Consider the following 24,996-nt stretch of genomic DNA (forward strand, 5'->3'; position numbering starts at 1 on the left):
TTCTGAAGTCCTTTTGGCTCTCAGATAAGTAGACCTGTTACTTGCCCATACCAAATAACAAATCAAATGTCTAATTCAGAGACATTTTCTATTTCTGTGGTGGTTTGCCCAACACAGGCTTGCTTAGCCTTGACAAATAAATCACTATTTTTTAGTTAACTGAAACAGTAGCATGAAAATTGTGAGTGCTAGAGAGGTGCATTGTTTTATATGTCAGGCACACATATTTTGTATTTTTTCCTTACCCAGTAGCAGTGCATATCAGAATCTTCTGTACATCTCTGGACTGATTACTGTGAATTTGTGCTTGGAAATGTGCAGGGACTTTTTTCTCACATTGGTTGAGACACTCAAGTGTGGTAGCTTACTAAAGGATAAAATTTAGAAACATTCACTGTCTAGAAGAAGGTCACATGTTGAAGTGGGAATTAGAAAGCATCCAGGGAACATAAAGGGAAGCTAGATTTTGGAAAAGATGAACTCCAGAGGTATTGATCAACTGCACAAGCAGATCTGAATTAAGTGCCGGTATATGACAAACAGAATCTTGTTTATTACAGGAAGGATAATAAATTTTAGGTTACAATATTTCTTTATATTCTTTTGCAAGGGTCACTAAAAATGTAATCACACTAGAAATCTGATGTCTGACCTAGCTTGAAACAAAATTGAGTACACGGGTCTCTGTGAGACCACATGTAATGCTTAGATTTCTTTACCAATTTATTGCATCACTACAAGATTATCAGAGCTACATATGTTTGTGTACAATAACTATGGAAATAGTTGAAAATATTTCTGATTTCATTTCAAAACATTCTGAATAGCGTCAGAAATTTAGGACTGTCCCTCATACAAGCTGCTGGAAGAGTTATGTGGGAGCAATGTTTCACTAAGGTGTTTTCAAAGGTCTTTTTAAGATTTTTGTCAGGACTGAAAAGCTAGGGAAATAAGAATGTATGTGGGTGCTGTAGAGTTTGTTTTCAAAGCCAAATGTAGAAACAATGCCATGACATGACAAGAAACAGGAATCAGCGTCCACTTCTTCTGGAAAAAACATTCATGGAAAAGATTGCCACTCTAGCCACAACATTTGGAGGAAAAATTATAGTGGCAGAATAGAAGGAGAATATGACATCTGTAAGATGATCCAAAGAGCAACTGAAAACAAAGGATTTAAATTGTTTAAAGACTCCATCTGTCTCATTATTATTTTTCATGCCATACAGGACTTTGTTTCTTACCAGAGTTCTGTAAAGTATTAGTTTTTCATTGAACTTTCCCTGGTAGAGAACATAATTATAGAATATGGCAATCAGTGTTATCTAGATGATCATAGTTAATATTATTATTAATAACATCACATACTTAATGTGATTTAATAACATGTTGTTATTGTTGTTAGTAGTATTATCTATGTGAGCTCATGCATGCATGGACCAGTTGAAAAATAAACTAAATATTTGCTAATGGTGACAGACCAGTGGTATTAAAAATACTTTCTCCGCAGTTTCACACAGGAAACGATTCTCTTAAGTATGTGATAGCTCTTGGCACATCTTACTTTGTCATTGGTGGTGACCACTTCAGCTGTATAAATGTGTGGTCTTGTATACGTGCTAAAAAACAGAAATTCTGAAGCTGAAGGAAATCTGAAGCTGAAGGAAAATAAACAATAATTCAGAAATACTTAAAAGGTCAACTTTTAAGGAAAGTCTGGTTGAAGGCATTGCACAATTAGCAGTTTAGGCTCCATATACCTTTTTATGTAGTTCACATAAAATGTGAAAAGTTATGTAAAAAAAAAAAAAATAAATCAGAAAACTGTCTTTAATATGTAATTAAATTTATTAAGATGTACAAGACTAGTCAAGACTGATAAATTGGCTCACAGCACCACTCATAATGGCATCTCTTGACCTTAAGGGACCAAGCTGCCTCTTATATGTCACAATAGTTAACACCAGTAACACCATTTTGAAATAATAAGATCTGAAGTGCAGTCGTTTGTAAGAGTTTACTTGTCTTTTGTCCGACCAAAAAACTGTAGCTGTTGAAAAATACATGTAGCTGCCTATATTTGCATTACTCTTACTGTCCTCCTCTAGGCATTTGACACTACAAGACTGTATACCTAGTTAGGTGCACCATTTATCCAACCTTACAGAGTATTCTTTAATATTCACTACCCTTATTATGTTTGTATTCATAAATAGACCTGGACATTTTTGACATCAGACAAAATGAAAATAATCCTAGTAAACATAACCTTAATTCAGGGACATTAATTAATGATAACGTTCCTCTTCAAGATGTCGAGCAGTTGCTAGGCTTAGATGGCCATGGCAATTTTACAAGATAAATGACAAAGTATTTATCATTACTATTTATTATTAGACTGTTAACAATGCTTCTGGAAGTAATTAATTCCCCTTCACAGAAACCCACTTTGGAAGAGATTTATTCCCTCTCACAGAAACTGTCTTTGGAAGATCTGTTTATTTATTTTCAGTTAGGTACATAGGTAGGTGCCACTTGCAGACCACTGCAGCAGGACCATGGCTTCTTAAGGCTGTCTCTGTGCTATGTGCTCCAGCAGCACAGTGGGTCAGAGAGGTCAGGAAAAGATGTGAATCCTGACCAAAACAGCTGTACCGAGAACCATAGCAGGTGCGGTTTTACAGCAAAACTTTAGAAGCAAAGTAGAGTTTAGGAGCAGCGTCCCGTATTTTGCTGTGAGCAAAATATATGCCTGTGATTCAGTCCTGCTTGCTAAGGTGTTTTCTCACTGTGCAGCAGACCACAATAGCCTTATCAGGAGATCAAATTTTAGGTTCCATTGTAGATGAACTTGCTAAGAGCAAGTCAGAGGAAGAGGAAGACAAAGCATTCTTTGCTCTCCACTGGTCAGTCAGCACAGGAAATCAGCATGCTGAGAAAATACCTGCATGTCATGAAAAACCACGATGTGTTTCAAGTTGCTTTAGAGACAGTATGCAAGCTACTTTGGTTTTAGAAAAAAAAACATCTCTACTTCCCTTTTCCATTAGCCAGTATCCTGTTCACATCTTTGGCAACAAGAAGCACTCTGCATGAAAAATAGTTGCATGAGTAGTTGAAGTAAAACACCGTTGTAGTTCGGAGTTGAGTGAGTTAATGAGGAGCAGAATTTAATGCTTGCCACTGCAGTCTCTGGAGATGTGACTGCAAGTAGTAGCATTGCATCTGCAACGCCTCCCAGCACTTTAGCAAGGGTGTTCTGCAGTATTTTTTCAGGGTTTCTGAAAAATTACTGAGTATATTGTAACCTTGTCATAGTTAACCACATTATTTGGTATGAAGTAGTGCTGTTTTCTCTAGGTGATAACTGCTGGTGTAAATGCTCACAGGTAATGTCCATTTCAATGTGCAATCTCTGAGAACTGTTTGGCAGATATAGTTGGCCCCAGAAGTCTTTCCTCTTCCCAAACCAAAACCAAAAACAAAAACAAAAAAAGAGTTTTGAAAACTCTCTTCTCAAATCTTTATGAGCAGCAGTTCTGTTGTCTGATAAACAGCTGGGATTCATTGTCTGGTGTGCAAGAAGCCAATCCATACACGAGGTTGAGTTATTGCTTTTTTCAGAATTGTGCAAGTCTGTTTGGTTACCAGGTGGTTTCCCACAAAGCTGGTGCACCTTAGGACTTCCCATGCAACTCTTTGTACAGTCCCTTATCACTATATTTACATGTTTGTACGAGCCCCTAGCCTCAGGTTGGTTACAGAGCTCTCATGCTGATGACACAACAGAATCACTCTGTGCATCCTCAGAGAAGTGTCCCTTGTTGGGCTGGGGTCTCCCTGGCTAGGGGCATGATTTTTGTTAATAAGGATAGTTCACGGATAGTTCACAAGTAGTTCACATTAGAATACTCTTAATCTTTGTTTTTCAGCCAACTATCCATATTATGTTGATTGGTGATGTACTCAAGGGCATACAGCAGGACGTTTCTATCAAGAATGGCAACATAATGGTCTTCCTGATTAGCAGTTCCTCAGCTAATCATCCTTTAGACACCTCCAAGGCCTGGGTCATCTTGCCCTTCTCTCAGAGTACATATTTTATCCCTTTCACACAAAACAGAATTAACTGGTATCACTTTGAACATTTTCTTGGGGGACATTCAAATCCAGGCGTCTTTGATTTGGGAACTTTAAACATTTACTGAGCAGCTCAGTTCTCCACACAGCTCTAGGAAAGAAGTGGTCAGATGGGTTGCTCCCTAGCTTGCAATGGCTCTTAAGGCCCTGGTTCATCAGCATCATATACTGTCAGTACAACGGGGAGAAAAAGAGGCAAACTCAATGGAGAGTACCTTTCTGTGCACACTGGAACATAAAATGTCTGTGTTGCCCAATCTGTGCTTTTCATAGAGGAAAAATATATATATTGCAGCAAATTTTCAGCTAACTCCACTTCTGTCTCATTATCAGTAATAATTGAACACAGGCACCTCAAACTAAAACCTGCTTTCTAAACTTAGAAACCCTAGGCCAATTATGATGGAGCTGGTAGCAAGCTACCTATTCTGGGTCCAGTCACTAGAAGACATTGTTCTCAATGTGATCTAGCCCAGAGTAAGATTTAAACAGCTATGTAACACAGTGTAGGTATCTCAGTTGTTGCTTCCAGATCTTCTAGAAGCAGGAGATCATGCTGGCTACCCATGAATGTTAGACAGTTATTTTATATTACATTCCATGATTTCTCCTTAGTGAAATTAAGAGCAGATCTATCACCAACTACTGTGTGAAATTTCATGTGAAATTTACATGAAATCTGCAAGAAAGCATTAAGGTCTTTCCAGAAATCAAAAGAATTAATGATAACAGAAATGTACAAGTTATTTTCATTTCCCAGGCAAACCAGAAACTGCTTCAGTGCACAAAGAAAATTTTCCTTTTATTTGTATTTCATATTACGTTCTATTTTGTTTACTCTTCTCACTGTCTACTCTTCTCACTGTCATCTCTGTTTCAAAATTAAAGATAAATGAGAGAAATCTTATTTTAATGGGGGTACATATCTGTTGTTTTTAATTTTAGGTCAGCTGGGGAAGAGACAGAAGTGTAGCTGCTTATACATGTTGGATCCTGTCCTCAGACTTCTGTGGGCTTTGGTAGGGCTGCAGTGCACAAGCCTTGAAGTGCTTCCTAGCTCAGAGAGCACTTTGTGCACTGCACAATGTTCTGTAGCTGCCTAGCAAAGAGCTCCACATTGTGGATTTTCTGTTGTCATATGTTGACTTGAGATGAAAAGAGAAACTTAGGGAATTCTATCTGAAAACAAATTACACTAAGAAATAAATGAAAGGCTTAGCAAAATGTCTTCAGAAGTTGCAGCACAGATTTTTCTTTGTTTTTAATTCGAAAGTTGAGAAAAGTTGATTTAAAAAAGCATCTTCAACCTAGTTACTCATTGCTAGCAAAGAATAACCCTAAAAATCTCTCTTATTCCTGCAGAATTCGAGAAAGGGACAGCAATGGTTCCTATGCCCTGTGTCTGCTCAACGATGGAAAAGTACTGCATTACCGTATTGACAGAGATAAGACAGGAAAGCTCTCCATACCAGATGGAAAAAGATTTGACACCCTCTGGCAGGTCTGTTGAGTTTGAATTGCTTGGATATCTGTCATCATGTTGCAATATAACCCAGCTTGGCAGTTTGTTTTACTTTGCTGTGTGTCAACTGTCTTTGGCTAAACAGCAGCATGTTTTGGCAGTTTATTTGTCAAGTTTCCAGCTTTTTATGGCTTTCATACATGGATAAAAGGTATGTTAGTGTAAAAATCTAAGTAAGTGTAGAGATTTTCATCATATTTAAATGTGATGTTGAAGCCTCACTGAGTTTAAAATTGCTGTAATCATTATTCAATTAGCTGAACATTCTCTAAAATGGAAGACCATTTGCATTTGTAAATGATCGTATTCAATAGTAGCTATGCCAGGTCTTTGGTTTATGTCCTTTATAATAATGATAAGCAGAATTCTGGGAAGCATATAGGTTGTTTTGGGATGCTGCACACACATTGCATTCTTTAGCATTGAAGTTCCCACCTTTGTAGACTGAATAAACATAGTTTGCTAATGGTTACTTCCAAAATGTGTCTGAACTGTGGTAAAAGTAAATCAAATGATGAGTGGCTAGTTAACTATGCCATAGTTGTTAATAAAAAGGAATAAAACTGGAGAAATGACTGGGTAAAGTGAAGTAAAAACCATGAAGAATTTTCTTCTTGATTAAAACTATTAAGACAAATAAAGCCAGTCATAAATCTAAAATATGTGCCTTTAATTGTATTTATTAACTCAGTCTTGCTTGTAAATATCCTGCATATTTCTTTCCCTGAATAACTGGAAATTTAAAGCAACCTGCAAAACTTGCACATTTTTTGAATTTCTGTAAATTTTTCACTTGCAGACCACCACCTTCCTACCCAAATGTACCAAAGCCAAAATAGCAGTCACGTACCTATGATAAAATGGCAACAGGCATGGACAGGATAATGCAGGAACACAAATGTGCACAACTATTGGTACTATACATTTATTAATTGTTTACATCCCATTCTGAGTCTGGAGCCCAAAGAAAGCATTACATACATGTAGAAAGATAACTCCTGCCCTAGAGTTTTGACCATCTTTAAAATAAAAACTCAAAAACAAACAAACCAAACCAAAACAAAAACAAATAGGTAGAAGTCAGAGGTGTAAAAAGAAGTTATTTGCTCAGAGTTACAAAGCTGGTTCATAGCAGAGTCAGATGTGGAGTGCGTTATTTCGTAAATCCAGTTCTTGGGTGAGGTTCCAGATTCAGCCAGGAAGTTGCTTCAGAAACATACACCTCTGATAGAGAGAAGTAAAGATGGCATAAGAGTACATGCAGTAAAATTCTGCTGTATGCCCAGTTCATTTGTTATAACATATACCAAATAGTGTACATATGCATGTGATTATAAGCAGACAATCTATTTAATAATACCTCTCTTACCCTTTTTTTTTTTTATCTCTTGCTCTTCTTTCTCTCTTTTTTTTTTCTCTCATTCTGTTAGTTAGTTGAGCATTATTCATACAAACCAGATGGATTATTAAGAGTTCTTACCATTCCCTGTCCACGACTTGGCTTAGAAAGTGGTGAGTTATTCCTATTATTTTGAAATGTATAAATAGCTGTGTTAAAGATGATAAAAAATGTGTGCATTTTTTTGACTTTAAGGGTGGGTGGGTGCAGATTTCTGTAGATGCAATTTTAAATTTGGATTTAAAAAAAAAATAAATTCTAACTTTTCAAATGAGTTAAGATCTGCCAGGTCATGCAGGATAGAGTCAGATCCTGTACCTTAAGGGATGATACCACCCCCAGCTCTAAAATTAACGTCAGATCCAAAATGCACTTTACTGATGAAAATGGCAGTCTGTTGTACTTGGCCTGTACATGCTAACAGCGTGGTTGTCCTGGCACTCCTCTTCTGGTGACCTTTACTTCAAGTGGAGACTGGCATGCCAGCAGCTCTGGTACAGGCATTTTTGGTTGGGTGCAACAGGACAGGTGAGCTGCTGGTAGATGAGGACTTCCCATATTGGGGAGCACAGGAGACAGGCAGTACAAACATTTGGCTGCACCTGATGCTGAAAAGGGGGTTCTTTAAACTGCCACAGTGCCTGCAGGAATTAATTTCTGGGAGGGTTAGGGGTATCCTGACCTCCAAAGCGCTCTTGGGCCTCTTTCTTTTTTAATCCCATACGTCATCTGAGTTCACAGAATCACAGAATCACAGAATTTCTAGGTTGGAAGAGACCTCAAGATCATCGAGTCCAACTTTTACCTAACGCTAACAATCCCCACTAAACCATATCCCTAAGCTCTATGTCTAAACGTCTTTTAAAGACTTCCAGGGATGGTGACTCCACCACTTCCCTGGGCAGCCTGTTCCAGTGTCCAACAACCCTTTCGGTAAAGAAGTTCTTCCTAACATCTAACCTAAAACTCCCCTGGCTCAACTTAAGCCCATTCCCCCTCATCCTGTCACCAGGCATGTGGGAGAACAGACCAACCCCCACCTCGCTACAGCCTCCCTTGAGGTACCTATAGAGAGCGATAAGGTCACCCCTGAGCCTCCTCTTCTCCAGGCCGAACAAGCCCAGCTCCCTCAGCCGCTCCTCGTAGGACTTGTTCTCCAGGCCCCTCACCAGCTTCGTCGCCCTTCTCTGCACCCGCTCAAGCACCTCCATGTCCTTCTTGTAGCGAGGGGCCCAAAACTGAACACAGTACTCGAGGTGCGGCCTCACCAGAGCTGAGTACAGGGGGACGATCACCTCCCTAGCCCTGCTGGTCACACTGTTCCTGATACAGGCCAGGATGCCGTTGGCCTTCTTGGCCACCTGAGCACACTGCTGGCTCATATTCAGCCGACTATCCACCATCACTCCCAGGTCCTTTTCTGCCTGGCAGCTCTCCAACCATTCCTCTCCTAGCCTGTAGCTCTGCTTGGGGTTTACACGGATGAAACCTAGTCATCTCTTTCACTACTTGCCAGGACAAAGATAATCCTGCCTGATCCTTGTCTGATTCTTGCTATTCCAGAAGTGGTCTTGTCTCTCTAAGGACCCCTCTTCTCTCTTTCTGACTGGAAACCAGGGACATGGTGTACAGATACGCCCTTACTTTTTACACTCCCATTAAGGCAGTGCACATACCTTTGTTTCTGTAGCAGCAAGTAGCAGAGTGTGACTGCCCCACATTAAAGCAAAAAGCCAAGAAGATGGGCCAGGAGAAATGCTGCAATATGATCTAAAAGCTAGAAAGTTGGCCCCCTGTGTAATTACATATTTATTTTTTGTAATTATTATTATTGTAGTACATTTCTAACCTTGTTCAGTATCTTTCTACATTTGATTCTTTTACAGATAATGTTGTTTTTGACACTCGTCCCCTTCCTGGAACCCCTTCAAAGGTAAGAGTAAGTGGTGATATAGCAGTAAGTTCATTTAAGAAGCCCTACAGCCACATAATACTCTAGGAATCATACAACTTGGATGTTGTTGCAGTATTTTTTTTAAGGGATTGTTTTAGAAGTAGGTGTCAAATAAGCTTAACATTTCTGTCATATTTATTGTTTTCATCAGATTTTTGTACTGAGCTGTTAAGCATTTAATTTTGTGAATTTGTTTTATATACACAACATACGTGGAAATTGTGGTGTTTTCATATATGTCTCATTGAACAATATGTTCAAAATGCCTCATTGAACATTAACGGTCAAGTTGTCTAGTGACTGTATCATCACTTGGAGGAGAGATATTGCTCTGTTTAAATTGCCCATTTTGAGACTGCTGGCAGAAGCAAAATGAAGGTTCACTTTATTGAGTAAAGCCAAATATTTTCATACCTGGTGTATGCAGTTAACATCTGCCTTTGCACAATGGTTTGAATCCTTGTGCAGTGAAAATAATAATTATCACTACCAACTGGCGCTGTTGCTGTCCTTGATTAGGTTTTAAAATTACTATCTGCATATATTTGACTATCTAATACAAACATTTGAGTTAAGGACTATTACCATAAAGACAGTGCAAATGGCTGCTAGGTGAAGTGCTGGGAGTTACTCTTGTTGTAAAAGTATAATATGTAGACATGTACTACATTCACCACATGCAAACACTTACACCCTTACAGAATTTATTTATTGTAAAATAATAAAAGAGTGCCTTGGGTTTCCTTTATTCACAATTGGAAAGAGAATTTTATGAGGTAAAAGAAAATAACAGATTCAATAAGCCTTTTCAATATGCAGTTACTGAATTCTCATACAGCTATGAAGAGGGTCAAGGATTGAGAAAGTTTGTTCTTCCATCAGGAATAAGGACTGCATAGCTATATTTGAAATTTTTATACCTTTCTATGTAAAATCAAATAATCAAATAAGCTTGGAAAAAATATAATTTCAATCCAATCATTAGAAAAACTATTTTTTGAGCTAAATAGAAAAAAATAATAATTTTAAGTGACTAAGGATGTGGATCGCATTACTATTTCAACCTGAGATACAGGCAAAATGCTTGCTCAATAAGTACTGCAGTTTTAATTAGGCAGGTATGATCTCTCAGTGACCACTAGAAATGCTTACTAGTCACATTTAATTGGTTTTAAAACATAGTTGAATTTTTAAAAGGTATCTTTATAAGAACATAAGTGCACTTGAAAAATTTAAGGCCTGTTCATTTTTGCTGGAATTAATGTCAATTTGCTTGCTTTTTGCTTCAATAGCCATAATGTTTTTTGTAAGACCAAGGGGTGGTTCCAACTTTGCTTTACACCAATCAACCTTCAACACGCTAAACTTAACAACTGATTCATATAACTTAATATGTTTGGGAGGGGTTTAAGCTCAATAACGGAGGCAGAAGAAACATGGTATAAAACAACCAGGGAACGGGCAGTCTGTGAATTACATGTTGCTTTAAGATACATGCACAGATCCAATTTGGTTTAAAATAATACTGTCTAAAGAAAATTTAGTGTTAAGATTTCATACACTATATTTCTTGCTTTATTTTTGTACTTAACCAGGCACACACAAGAGAAAGGCTGGGTTATGTTCTTTTGTACTACATCTGTTTTGTAAAATACCTTCAGCAGTTTTCCTGACACGTTTACTGTTCCTCTTTGACATTGTGGTTTCTAGAGTTGGGCAAGAGGTGGAATTATCTCAAGACTCAAATCGTACACCTTTCCAAAGGCTGGCAGCAAAAAGGTGCCTCATACAGTCTTTTTAGGTTTTTGGTTGAGTTAAAAGGACTTACACTTAACTAATTTCCCTCTTCCTTTTTCCTGTTGGCTTGCTGTTACTGAATGTGTGTCTTGACTACTAACAATCTGATTGTGAAGATTTTGTAAGCTTCTGCTTTTTTTAGTAATCATCTGCATAATTGTAGCCTTAACTAAAGCAATAGCTTTAAAGAATTTTTTATAAAATGGGAGGGGAGGTGTGAGGGGGGCTATTTTCAAGTCATTTCTCACATCCCAAAATATTAGTACTGTTCTCAACATGTGTGCAGATAAAGTGTAAATGATAAAATACTTCAGAAAACACTTATAGCAGAACAAAGTGATATTTCTAGCAGTAAATACCATTCCTAATTAGAAAATTGGCTTGCTTACTAGATTATTTCTGAGCACATTTAGGGAACAGTTTGTTAATAGCAATCACAGAATGTATTCCTACAGAACTTGTGTGCACAAATCTTGTTATACATTGAAGTTTAGGAAAGTGTGAGATTTTGCAAGACCAAGCAGAATGGGAAAGTAGATGTCAGGGTGTCAAAGGGAACACAGTCTAGTACTAATGGCAGTGTTGCTGCATGGCCAGAAAATGATACTGTCCAGTAATTGGTGCAGTTGTGAAGCATGTAATTAATTATGGGCTTGCATGCTGAGAATAATATGTGTGTCCCTGTTCTACCCACGAGTCTCTCATTTTATTTGTTTATTTATTTATTTATTTATTTATTACTGGTTGCTCTGGAACAAAAATGAGCAGGCACAAAAAGCCGTAGAGATACACTGCTGTTCAGAAAAGCTGTTGGACACATGCTATATTCGATAATCCTGACAAAAACAATTACTCTTTTTTATACAACTTCAGTTCATTTTTATATTAAGGTACCAGTAGCTGCACACCCTCAACATTATTATAGGACTCTTGCCTCATTTTTATTCTCTGTCCTCTTATACAATTATGTGTATAATATCTGGGCATTTTCTAAATCTATCTGGAAAAAATTATCTTACTATCACATATTAGACAAGAGGGATATTTTGGCTTTGTTCACTGCTGTCTGTTCACATGATAAAACCTGTGCTTCTGTCAGGTTGCTTTCTGCAATAAAACGCCTATATTCTGCTTCCTAGGGAATGCACACAGAGTACTAACTGAAGCATAGAGAGAAAAAGCAATCATTTAGGAAAATAATTCAGAAATTTGTTTGGATCATAATTTTTCTTTAAGCACAAATTTCATCATACTGACAAATTCAGACCCTAAAGAAAACAAACAAACAAAAAGTCCAGCTTTTAACATTTCCAAAATTAGCCATCCATTAACCCCGACACAGAGAGCTTACCTAATACACCTAACACCCTTACAGCTGGTTACTTACATACAGCTACTTCTCTTACGTCAGACAGTAAAGCCTAAAATTTACACCGTTATATTTTTTCAGACTTGCAAAATGTGTTGGTTGTCATTATTATTATTATTATTATTATTATTATTATTATTATTATTATTATTATTATTATTATTATTATTATTTCACGAACTGGTTATTTGGATGTATTTTTAGCACTATGATCAATTTTTTTCCAGCTGTTTTACTCATAAAATTGTCATTTTAGACTATTTAAATGAACTTCTGCCACCTAGTGGTAACCTAGTTTTAGTCAAAGCTCGTTGAGTAGTTGGCTACCATGGTCTTTGTCATGCAGCATTTTGCTTCGCAGTTGGTTTAGCAAAGCAAGATGTCTCTGTGGCCCTGTATATACGTTTGGTTTATTGCAAATCAGGATTACTAACGTGAAAAGAAATAATACTTTCTGTATTGATTGCTTGCATAAATACAATATTTACTATCAAATAACAGTCTTTACTACATAAATTAGACAGAGAAATGGGAGCCTTTTCATTCATATTGTAAAGCAAATAGTAAATGTATCTCATTCTCAGTGTAGCAACTGGATGCTGTCATACCTACATAGGGGTTATCCTAGCAAGGCCTTAACCATACACAGAAAGTGTTATTCGTTTTACTAGAGAGCTACCTTTGACTCAGATCAAACTCTCTACCTCCTACTTTCCTCTTATTGTGGATATAGCTCTATTACTACAAGGTTGCTACATCAGTAAAGTCAGTCCCTAATAAGGGAAATAATAACATATTTAGATTAGATTAACAATGTATATCTGAAAATTTCATCCAATTGAAATTAAACCCTAGCTAAAATAAAATAAAATAAAATAAAATAAAATAAAATAAAATAAAATAAAATAAAATAAAATAAAATAAAATAAAATCTGTTCATGTTAAAAAATGGGTAAGGTCATAGCAGCATTCTAGTAGGAAAGCATGATATGACATCTAGCCTCACAGTTTACAAGAGGTCGTACAACAAGGTAGCACATAAGATGTGCCATTTTTAACGGGTTCCTCTAGCAGAGTCTTCATATATTATTTTTTTAACTGTAAGAGCAAGTTCATAGTTATGTTGCCCATTCTCTGGTTCTGGTAAGAATATAAGGAGTAATCCTCTAGCTGTATACATGGGCTTATTTGTCTTAATACGTGGGCTGTATTAAGACAAAGCTCCCTTTGTCAGGAAGACCTGCAGAATTAAACTTGCTGCTTTTAAAGCAAGGAGAGGAAGGACTCTGGATTTGAACGACAATTAACTAAAAGGCAGTTTTTATTGTACTATTACCCAGGCCACCATATATGCAAAGATAGAGACCTCCTGCACCATTTCTAGACCGTGGCTCTTGACTGCAAAAGAAAAATTCCAACCTTTCTGTTAGAATATCCTGTTCAAAGGCAAGCAGGGTACTACGTGTCACAAATACATAATTGTCAGAACTAAGGAAGAGAATGCTGCTGTTTGAGGTTTTCTGAGTGCTACACAATATTCCCAAATTACTCGCATGAGCTGAAAAGGTGAAGCATCAAATTACAGTTTAAACAAATATTATATATACATATATATATTATTAAGCTATTTAATTGAACTGCAGCAATGGGGAATATCATTCCACACATACATATCTATTAGTTAACTAAGCTAGCCCTAATGATATGTAAGACATTATCACTCATCTTCACATGAGAATCTTTCTGAGAAAGAATCCACTCAAAACTTTGTTAGATTTGGCGTTACTGTGTCATCTACAGAGATTAATTCACAAGAATAGGAGTAAAGTACTCCTTTTTAATGCAGTTTCTAAACAAGGTGACCCAGTCCTTTCTGATTCTTTTGTTTTGTTCTTGAATTATAAAGGAAAGGAAATGTCTGTCTACCTCTCACATAAAGAGTCAGCTATGTCATAGTCAAAAGTATATTTTTACCAGGTTTTCTGGACTGGTGAAGAGCTTCTTGTGAGACATATGAATATAGTGTACATCAGTTTGTTTGTCCAGTGGAAAGTAGGTCAGTTCATACCCTGCGACCTATTTTCAGGGATATTTAACTACTTCTCTAGTGCCCAGGTAATACTAACCACATGAAAATATATGCCCTCTGAGGTTTTTAAAGTTTGAGGGGCTGTCTAGTACTGTCTGAGCCTACTGAACTTCTAAGTGTTTCTGCCCCGTAGTGCAGCAATAATCATATAAATCTTACTTATCAGATTTATACAAGGTATTGCAGCGGAATTACCATCATTATATTTCTGCCTGCAGCGTTTTGTTGCTATATCAAACGAGAATCACTTTTTCCAGCACAAAGTTCATGGCCATTTGAAAAACTGAGTTTATTACTTTAAAGGCCTTTTTTAAAGAGCTTGTATCTCATTTCTCCTAAGCGTCAGCTGCAGTGACAACAACTGGTGCACAAACCTTTTACTCATGTGAAGACTAGAAAGATTTGCTGATATTGTACTCTATGTGGGCTTAATTTATATTCCTCATCATGTAACAGCAATCACACAAACTCTAGCAAGAACTTGACCATTTGTGGAAAGAAAACAGGGCTACGATACTTCGTTTCATTAGCCTGGAGCTACAGATGTGCTTCACATAATTGTGACAACAGAAAGATTTCAGTGTTTTAAGTGAGAGGTATGATGTGGGACATTCCAAGGCTTGGGTTCAGATACTCACATCACACTTTAGGTTTTTTGTCAAGGTACTCCTCAGAATGAACAGAGAACAATTGATAAGTCCTACTAAAGCTTTCAAAAAGCATGAGTCCCAGAACAATGTGGTGTCTTGGAGATGTCATTTACTGAATACTTTGCATTTCTGTCAGAAAGACTATTTTAAGGATAAAGTATGCAAAAGGTATATTTTGAGACTGTGATTGTATCATTACAAAGTATCTGAGAACTTTTCTTCCAGTATCTTGGAAGCTGCCACTGAAGATTCAACATCTGAGCTCCTTTCCAAATTTGTCAACATATTTTTCTCCTTTTTTGACTCTCTTGTTTTGGACTTCTTGGCCAAGAAGTATTAAATGGATGCTTCCATAAAACCCATGCAATGTAATAATTTGCAACAGCTTCCTTTGTACATATATCTATCTCACTACAGGTATTAATGTCAGCCTATATTGCTTTGTATCCATTCAGTGAGTTACCCATTACTAATTATCTTTTGGACTGTAAGATTATCTCCCTGTATGTACACTTAACTGCAGAAGCAAGAACACATCTAGAAAACCCCTCAGTGGAACTAGAGCCACTTCTCAGTGGTGATAGGGAATGGGTCATAGTAATTATCAGTAAGATTAAAAAACAAACAAACAAACAAAATAGGGGTCTTGGCATGTTCTGAAGCAATAGAGAATATATTAAATCCACAAACTAAAATCACTGTGTCCTCAGTAACTATAATTCCATCTGATTTGACTTTTCTTTGGAAAAAAAAATAGCATTGATAGACCATAAGTATTTCCTTATATATCTGGAGATTGTGTAGGGAAAAGCTATCCTAAGTGTGTTCACAGTAAAACTAGCAGCCCATTGCTTGAGGGGTTTAGGATTGAATTTAAGATTGAATTCCAATTTTAGTTCTTTTTTTTTTGTTGTTAGTGATTTATTTTTTTACCAAGGCATATGTCCTGTTTGTAAAATCAAGTGATTTAGGCCTTGGATGTGCAGGTCTTAACATGTAGATCTGGCAAGGTTTACCTGGTTAGGAAAACAAAATCAGGACTGAGGAGAAAGAATGGATCTTGTTCTATATCGTTCATCTCCTTATTCTTGAAGCTGGCTGGTCAGTTTTGTCCCTGGCCTATCTCAGAGCTGTGTCAGTACTCATGTGGATTACCCTGACAGCAAATGGCCTTTCAACACCATTCCGCAAGACTGAATGACTCAAGTCAGAGATCTCTTACCATCTCTGATGCCACCACACTCATCCTGCTAGGTGAGAATCTTGCTGAGCGTTTGTTTCCTACTTGTGGTTTGCTGTGAAGTTTGTGTAGAAACCTCTTCTGCTTCATCCACCTGGGCATATCACTTCATTATGATTTAATAATCTGTACATCCTGGGTCAAAAAGCTGCTTCCAAGTGATAAAATGCCAATTAACTCCTAGACATTTCCCTGTTTCTTCTTACTTGCAAACCACAACTGTTTCAGGCAGAAACTTACACCACTGAAATCTTCAGTTATTAAAAATAATGATATACTTGAATATTTGCAAAATAGATTTATCCAGTATTCTGCAAGTACAATGCATCTTTATTTCCTACTAGAACGGAGCAAACTCGTGTTGATCTCTGAATTTCTGGTTTTGAAACACTCTCTTAGGAAAGTGAAGTCATTCATCACTAGAGTAAAAATTTAACATTGAGAAAGAAACATTACTGATTTACAGAAATAATTTTTGTAATTCCCTGTTCTTAAAAGTAATGTCTCCCTGATCACAGACAGAATAAAGCAGGTTATAAATTTAACTAACCTATAGATTATTTTGTGAGATTCATCCTTCAACCAAGCAGCTCCAGAATGCACAGTGTTTCTTCCAGATTCATTTGTGTGCTCCATGAAATGCTTCTGACAAAAGCAACAAAGGCAGAGGAATAATATTTGAATCAGATTTTCAAATGTAGTAGAAATTTGGTAATTTTCTCCCTCCTTAGTCCAGAAAGAGCAGACAGGCTTGCCCGGAGTATCTGGTCCATGATGTTCAATCATTTGAGCCTATTAAAATAATTTCTTTTTTACCCTTGTTTCTTCCAAGTTGAGACACTCTACAACATCCACAAGAAAAACAGGGTAGGGTTTTTGTTTGTTTGTTTTCATTAGTACTAGGAACTTCTCTATGGCCAAGGTATAGTGAGAAAGAACTTGGAGGGGGAGGAAGGACAAATTATAGGGAAATTCTTAGGATTTGCAATGTTACATAGCAGATTTGAAGACAGCATGAAAATTTAGTATCTGCAGGGTAAGATTTGTGCATGACCCATTCCAGTTAATTCTCTCAGATCAAATGTTCTGAAATATTTGCAGTAACTTTTTATGCTTTAGCAGTGTATGTGTAATTTGGCCTGCATATATACTCTAGCAATAGCCTCCAGAATGAATAAGCTTTGTTTGATCCTTTTCTTACTCTCTGATTCTTACCTATGTGTCTCTTGCAATCATTATGCCATAATCCTCTGGAAAAAAATGATTTTAACTTACATATATATTGCTAAACTTAATAATTCTATCTGTGTGCTACAGCTTCAGCCACCTATTGGCTCCCCATCTGATGACCAAGCAGCTTTTAATCCTTATGTGCTACAAAGGACAAGAGGTCTTATGGGAGCAGAGAAAGGTAAGCAGAGTAATTTATGCTATGAATAACATGTGTTTCCTTATGTGAGAGGTCTTCCCTCTACCCACATTTCTTTTTTCTTACTTATATTTCACACCATGTTATGTATTGTTTTACTGCTATCATAGCTCAAGTCTGGTAGCTGAGACTGCCAGATGTCAGCGTCTGTAATAGAAGTGATTTAACAGTAATCCCTTTTTTGCATGTTGAAGTGGAGGATTATTATCTCTTTGACTCTAAAAGCTGCATCCTTACACTTCATAGAAAGCATCGTGCCCCACTGAATCCACAGTGCCAAGCTGTTGCCAAGGCTTTCTGTGAAATGTAATTAAATATTGCATTCTGAGTGAAGAATTGTCTGAGCACTAATGGAAAGCACTAAGATGAAAGGCACATCTTTAACCCTTCTCCTGTCGAGGATCCTTCTGGCAGTAACATTATGCAGTTATTCAACAGCTAGCACATGTCACCAGGTAGAGGTCACTCTAATTTGGGATGTTCTAAAGTGCCTGTGGCTGGACTGCATGTGGTTTTGTTATAATGCATAAATCAAGCCCAAAGATGCAGCTGATAATCCTGAACATGAATGTGGTTAATATAAAACTGTGGCAGCAAAACAGTCTCATGTAATCTCTGATATGTTTATTCACTGAACTGCAGGTGATCAGAGAGAGGCTTTACCCATGGACACTGAGGTCTATGAAAGTCCATACGCTGATCCAGATGAAATGAAACCAAAAAATGTCACTCTTGACAGGAAATTGTTAACCCTGGAGGAAGGAGAACTTGGCTCTGGCAATTTTGGTACTGTAAAGAAAGGGTTCTATAAGATGAAAAAGTAAGTATTTATTTCTATTTTCATAAAGTTTAATACATAAAAGCTTTATCGCCTATCTGAGCAGAAGTAATCTTACCTTGTCATTTGGTTGACAGATTGTACCCAAGTAATTTGGCCTAAAATTCACCAGTTTCTGTCTTTGTACATGGAAGCATGTGCACTCATTTTCTTCAGCTTGCAAACATCTCTTGGCTGCAACGTAGTCACCCCCTAGCTCTTATTTTTGTCTGTGAAGTGGGGAAATGACCATTATTACTATTTACTCTCCTGTCCAGGATAAAATACAGTGAGAAGTCCCATGCCTTTTCACCGCACAATGTGGGCAGTCATTCCCCTTATTCTTTTCTTTCACAACTGCAGTCTTTCTGAGAGAAATTGTGTAGACTGTCATGCACAGTTTACCTGGAGCAAATGGATTTTCACCTAAACTAATCATTCTAAATACCTGTTTCATGAAGCTGCAGTATTGATTTTCAAGTAGACAGAAAATGTTGTGGCCTCCCTTATCATGCAATTTCAGTAGGAACAGACCCTGTTTAAACTGGCAGAAGTGGGAGCACCTGACTGTGCATTTTCGTAATAAAATGTTATCAGTATGTTGTTTAAGTGCATGGACTGATTATGTATATACTTTCACCATTCAGAACCGGAGGCATTTCTTTTACTGAGATTTTCAGAGCCAAGGAGGATTTTTCATTTTCCAGTGCAGTCTGAGGGGATTTGAAGGGCTCTGGTGCCAGCTTGTGTATTTGCTAATCCTGTTTCACAGCATTTGTTCACATTTGAGCTCTGCCATCTCATCAGTGACTTTTTCACTTGTATGAGCTGTAGGCTGCAGGAGCAGGCTTAGTTTCTCTGTAGGTCAGAGCACTGCCTTGGGGCTTTGCAATGCTGCATGTTCTAGTCTCACCCCCAAAACACCTCAGTGCTGAGAAAGGCCCTTGCAGTTTTTCTTCTGGGAACTCTTTAGTAAATCTTTCCACTATTTCCTGGTCTCTTTATTAGTTGAGGCTAGCCAGAATGGACAAGATAATATTGTAAGGTACATTTATTTCAAAGCTTGTTTAGACCTTTTGTAACTACTTTAAATTTTCTTTCTATTCTCTTTCTTTTGCTTAGCTGTCCTCTGAGCATTTGATAGAGAGTTATTCCCATTACAATCAGTTTCTTTTCTGTCTTAGTGTTCAATTCTGTCTTTTGTCACATTTTGTACTATGTACAGAGAAGCATCAGTTGAAGATTATGTACATTTTTCATCAACTAATCCCAGAGTTGGATTCTTCTTTGTAGGGGTGCCAAGCCAGTGGCTGTAAAAATTCTTAAGAATGAGAGTAATGATCCAGCCATAAAGGATGAATTACTGAGAGAAGCAAATGTAATGCAGCAACTGGATAACCCATATATTGTCCGAATGATAGGCATATGTGAAGCTGAGGCCTGGATGTTAGTAATGGAAATGGCTGAACTTGGGCCACTGAACAAATTTTTGCAAAAAAATAGGTATGTAAACTTTGATTCCTTTTCATAGCATTTATCCAAAAGGGGAAAAACAGACAGCTCTTTTTTTCTGTCTTTAAATTCAGGGACATTTTACATTGAAAACACGTTTATCTAATAATTAGTTACTGTAGTTACTCTTCACCTAGACATAATTATCTTGCAGATGTCTCCAAACTGTCAAACCTTTCTGGTAAAATAGTGCATTCTGCATAAATTAAAGAATTTTCAGACATTCTTCAATTGCTCATTTGTTGATATGTTCACATATTGTCTTGTTCAGGACATTCTTATGCTACCTGTTAAAGCTTAGCTAAACACAAATGGATCACATTCCTAGTATGATGTGAGGCAGTTCATAGGGAGAATTTGCAATTGAACTTGAAAAATCATGAAAATGAACTCTTAAAGATTCAATTATGATTTCCAGACATGTCACGGAAAAGAATATAACAGAGCTGGTACATCAGGTCTCCATGGGGATGAAATACCTGGAGGAGAATAACTTTGTGCATAGGGATCTGGCTGCAAGGAACGTGCTATTAGTCACCCAACATTATGCCAAAATCAGTGACTTTGGACTTTCTAAGGCTCTTAGCGCTGATGAAAATTACTACAAGGTAAGGTTTACACAAGACACCAAAGCTGTGTATTAACATATCTTAATGAGATTGTTTTCAGATTAAGTACTGTTGTTTTTAAGAGTTGAAAATAAGAAATGCTATGTGTCATCTATTGTTTCATAGTCTGCTAGTGGGTCATGGATTTTTTAAATTAGCGATTGTTAAGAAATAGGGAGGGAAAAGATAATCCCTTACTTAGTTGCTTCTTTTATTTACTATCGGTAAATTTGTCATTAGAGGGTAGAAATTTTCCATAGAAATTAGACATTTTCTGCCATAAAAGGGGGAAAAAGTATTTGTTGCAGGTAAGAATTTAGTACATGGTTTTCACCATGTCCAAGGAAAATATAGGCTAGCACACTGTGTGACTAACACAATTGTATTGGGGGATTTTGTTGGAGGAGTACAGTTGGTAAGCAATCATTGATCTAGGAAAAGTTCGTCCAGATTAGTTTTAACTTATATGGATCTTTGTACAGCTAAAGAGACTTAAATAACTACCACGTTTAATGAGGTAAAAACATCATTGGGAGACAAATGTTCTAATCCTGTCTATATCTTCTTTGCTGATATGTTGCTATTAAAGTTAAAATTATTTATTCTTTCTGCCTATTTCCTTTCATCAGTTGTTTAAAAACAGTAAGTCAGACTATGAAACACTGCAGAGAAGGAGCAAGCACATGTTGCCTTCTTATGACCTTCCTATGGGAACAGTAACTGCTGCCAGAAAAGGCAGTAGCACCTTAAATCATTGCCACTAGCCTAGCTTGTCAGAGGTTTGAGATCTGGTATCAAAGGCCTATTCCTTTTACAACTTCACAAAATACAGCATGATTATATTACCAGATCTAGCATTGTGCTGGTATGGTTTGACACCTGCATTGTTGTGACACAGTGTTATGGCATAATTTAAGCAAATTGCAGCTTGCAGCTGCTTTGAAATGAAATACCGACTTAAACTAAAAAGAAGACTCAGTGTAGCTAAGTAGATATCTCTTACCTCCTGCAAAAAATAGACTTGAAAAATCTTTGAAAGAGCTTAAAATTGAATGCCATGGAAAACATAACTCCAGGTCCTTCAGCTGGGCTTAGCTTTACCATAGCGTTCATTTCAGTGTGTTATTTGAGTCTGGAAAATTAAGAACAATTTTGTAACAGTTTTGAAGAAGCTTCTGCATATTTTTTCTAATGCCATTACATTAGAAATACTTGGTACAAATGTACGCAAATCTAAGTTAAATTGGCTTATAGGAATTACAGTGTTGTTTACTACATACTACTGTCTCTAGACTGCTTTTTTTCTTTTCTGTTATTCCTTATTTTAGGCACAAAGTCATGGAAAATGGCCAGTCAAGTGGTATGCTCCAGAATGTATGAATTTCTACAAGTTTTCTAGCAAAAGTGATGTCTGGAGCTTTGGGGTTTTAATGTGGGAAGCTTTCTCTTATGGGCAAAAACCATATAAGGTGAGTAGTTCTATCTGGCAGTTCTTTTACTGCAAAAATTCAGAGCAAATTTTAACCAACACCTTTATTATTCTACCTGAAAGAGTAGTTACAGGTTGAAGAAGGCCTTAGCACCCCATCTTCAGGTTGGAAATTAGGGGAAATGTATTCTCAGAAAGAGCAGTCAGGCATTGCAATGGGTTGTCCAGGGAGATGGTGGAGTCACCATCCCTGGGGGTGTTTAAGGAAAGGTTGGACATGGTGCTTAGGGACATGGTTTAGTGGTGACATTGGTAGTATTGGTAGTATTGGTTGGACCAGATAATCCAGGAGGTCTTTTCCAACCTTAACAATTCTATAATTCTATTCCAGGGAATGAAAGGTGGTGAAGTCGCACAGATGATTGAAAGAGGAGAACGAATGGAACGTCCAGAAGCTTGTCCAACAGAAGTCTATAACTTAATGAAATTGTGTTGGACGTACAAGTGAGTATGATGTGATGCTCTCTCCTTTAATAGCAGTATAATTTAATCTGCTTAGTTGACATCCAGAAAGTATAAAATAAGAGTATTTCAAAGCATATCATGTCAGATGGTATTTAGCTTGCAAACAACATGCAAAGGAAGGAGTCAGTTACACTTTCAAACAAAAATGATGTGAGTTATCAAATGTACAAGAATCTGATTTTGCACAGGTGATCTATTTATTGCTGGAATGATTATAAAATAAATAATAATAATAATCAGAAATAATTATTTCACCAGAACGTCAGCCTGGTGTATTTTCAAAAGAAAATTTGAAATTAAGGAAACATCTTTGTTTCATTCTGGCTTGTATTTTGTTTCATTCTGGCTTGTATTTTGTTTCAATTTGATTTCCAAAACTACTAAAATTTCAATCATGTTATCAAATTATTCCTCTATTCCTCAGTTTTTAATTGTTTTGACTTTTTCTTGTCTCATTTCTAAACATCCTCAATTTAGATACCACATTGACTTCCTGCTAGTGAAAGGCAAAACATCTTTACAAGTTGTACCTAATGTTTAGGAAACGTTTTTTTCTGATCAGCAACATTTCAAAAGTCAGAATTATGAAATATAGATAAGAGGGAAAAAAACAACAAGGAAGGAAGGAAGGAAGGAAGGAAGGAAGGAAGGAAGGAAGGGAGGAAGGAAGGAGAAAGCCCATCTAATACTTTTTTTTTTTTTAATCAGTATATTGCAAAATTTCATTTCAAATGTTTTACAATTTTCATTTTAAACTATTTTGTTGAAAGTACCTTTAGCTGTAGGAAGAGTTCCAAAAAGCATCCAAAGTCCATTGTTACTTACTTTTCCAATTCACCATCTGGAGAATATGTGGAGAATATTTTCAGCAAAGGTCTCTGGGTTCCATTTCAGGAGGTGTGGAACTTCACCTTTAGGTACCTTGTTCTTTGGTAGTTTTATTACACCTGGTACTCTAGAAAGAACATGGAGCCATAAAAAAATTTCTGCTTTTTTGTTTGTCTCAAACAATGCTGCAGCAGTTTTAGAGTAAATCTGTATCATTTTCATTGTGATTAGTAAGCATATTTTCAAGGGTATTGGGTTTTATTTGTTTGTACTCAAATAGCTTTAACACTGGAAAGGAAAAGAAAAGAAAATCAATAATAAGAATGCTCAGGTCATGCAGTGTAACTATCTCAATATGTAAAGTATAATTCTCATGTCTTGTTATTTTTATTATATTCTCCCAAATCAACAGAGGTGCAGATAAAGACAGTATAGCCATGTATTTTATACCTAGGCTTTTCTCAATGGTGCTAAGCTGCTCTGTATGACTGTAATACCCGTTATGAAGCAGATAATACCCTGTAAATTTTCTTTTCTTCTTACTATTGAAGTAAACAAAGTACAAAATTAAATGGAGCTGATTTACTATATATTTCTTGTAATACCTTCATCAACAGAAAGTAGCAGGCATGACAATTCACTATGTATTGCCATTTGCCATTTGGTTATCGTTTGGTAGCAACATTTTGGTAGCCTTAAAATACTGTGAGCAGCTTATAGGATCTGTCACTGAGAAGTCCAAGGTGTTGCACGGCCAATGTACCTTTTCAGCTATCTCCTTCCTTTGCAGTGATATTTGTCATCTTTCCACAGTGTTGATGACCGACCAGGATTCGTTGCGGTTGAGCTGAGATTACGTAACTACTATTACGACATTTCCCACTAACAACATGAAGAACAGCAGCTGCCTTGTCTTCAGCAAACATCTTCTAAGAAGCAGTTCAGTTTCCGAAACCAAGTGACTTGGATTTTTGTACTTCCACTTTTACCATATAAAGCTCAGAGCTAAGCCCTGTGTGTAGGTTTGCCTTTTCTTTCTTGCTTGCAGAATAGCAAGCTCCTAAATAAAGTTGAAAACATTGGGAACACAAAGTGAGCAGCACAAATGTAAGTGCAGATGCTTAGACTTTTGCTACCTTCCATTTCATTTTATTTACAGCTTTATATGCTTTACATTTTTGTCATGTATAAGTATTTAAAGTCTTTCATCCTTCTTCCTTTATTGTATTTGAGTTCAGATGGGGATTTAAATTCTTGTAAATAATTTTCTTAGCTCTTAAATGGACAAGTATTGTTACACCTTTCCCCCTACCTGAGGAAGAATAGCATAAACACTTCTCACAGTGAAGGAAATCTGCTGTGAAAGTGTCAGTCATTTTGACTGACAGTGTGTTTGATTTTACCCCCAAGCTGCTTTATAACCAAAGTCTGTTCTCAGTAGTAAGGTAAGCAGCAAGAAACCAGGAGATGAGAATTTCTAACATGTGGAAAGAGGAATCGTCAGCTCTTAACTTTTAAGTGTTCACAACTCCTCTCTTTTCGCACCTCATGTGGAAGCCCAGCTGTCCATCAGGGTGTTATTTTTTTCCTGGTGGAACCTGGGAACTCAGGGACTTGCTCTCACCTTGGAACAAAGTGTATCAGCACCTTAGACAATGACTCTGGGTTTTAGCCTGAAGTCAGTAAGT

General features: G+C 36.9%; 1 protein-coding gene across 2 annotated transcripts in view; it reads left to right on the forward strand.

The window, feature by feature from the left end:
- The window catches only part of SYK (spleen associated tyrosine kinase), a 32,359-nt gene extending 7,929 nt beyond the window's left edge, over window positions 1-24,430 (forward strand). The window contains exons 3-13 of one of the 2 annotated variants that reach the window (XM_032205978.1): window positions 5,503-5,641; window positions 7,093-7,174; window positions 8,948-8,994; window positions 10,726-10,794; window positions 17,478-17,571; window positions 18,232-18,409; window positions 19,700-19,909; window positions 20,337-20,526; window positions 21,855-21,995; window positions 22,347-22,459; window positions 24,122-24,430. In XM_032205978.1, the coding sequence (XP_032061869.1) occupies window positions 5,503-5,641; window positions 7,093-7,174; window positions 8,948-8,994; window positions 10,726-10,794; window positions 17,478-17,571; window positions 18,232-18,409; window positions 19,700-19,909; window positions 20,337-20,526; window positions 21,855-21,995; window positions 22,347-22,459; window positions 24,122-24,194 (1,336 nt within the window). In that variant the 3' untranslated portion in view covers window positions 24,195-24,430. The remainder of the gene's footprint in view (window positions 1-5,502; window positions 5,642-7,092; window positions 7,175-8,947; window positions 8,995-10,725; window positions 10,795-17,477; window positions 17,572-18,231; window positions 18,410-19,699; window positions 19,910-20,336; window positions 20,527-21,854; window positions 21,996-22,346; window positions 22,460-24,121) is intronic. The other variant, XM_032205979.1, reaches the window with a different exon arrangement.
- Window positions 24,431-24,996: the final 566 nt, after the last annotated feature.

This window comes from Aythya fuligula, chromosome Z (assembly GCF_009819795.1).
Source record: "Aythya fuligula isolate bAytFul2 chromosome Z, bAytFul2.pri, whole genome shotgun sequence".
NCBI lineage: Eukaryota > Metazoa > Chordata > Aves > Anseriformes > Anatidae > Aythya > Aythya fuligula.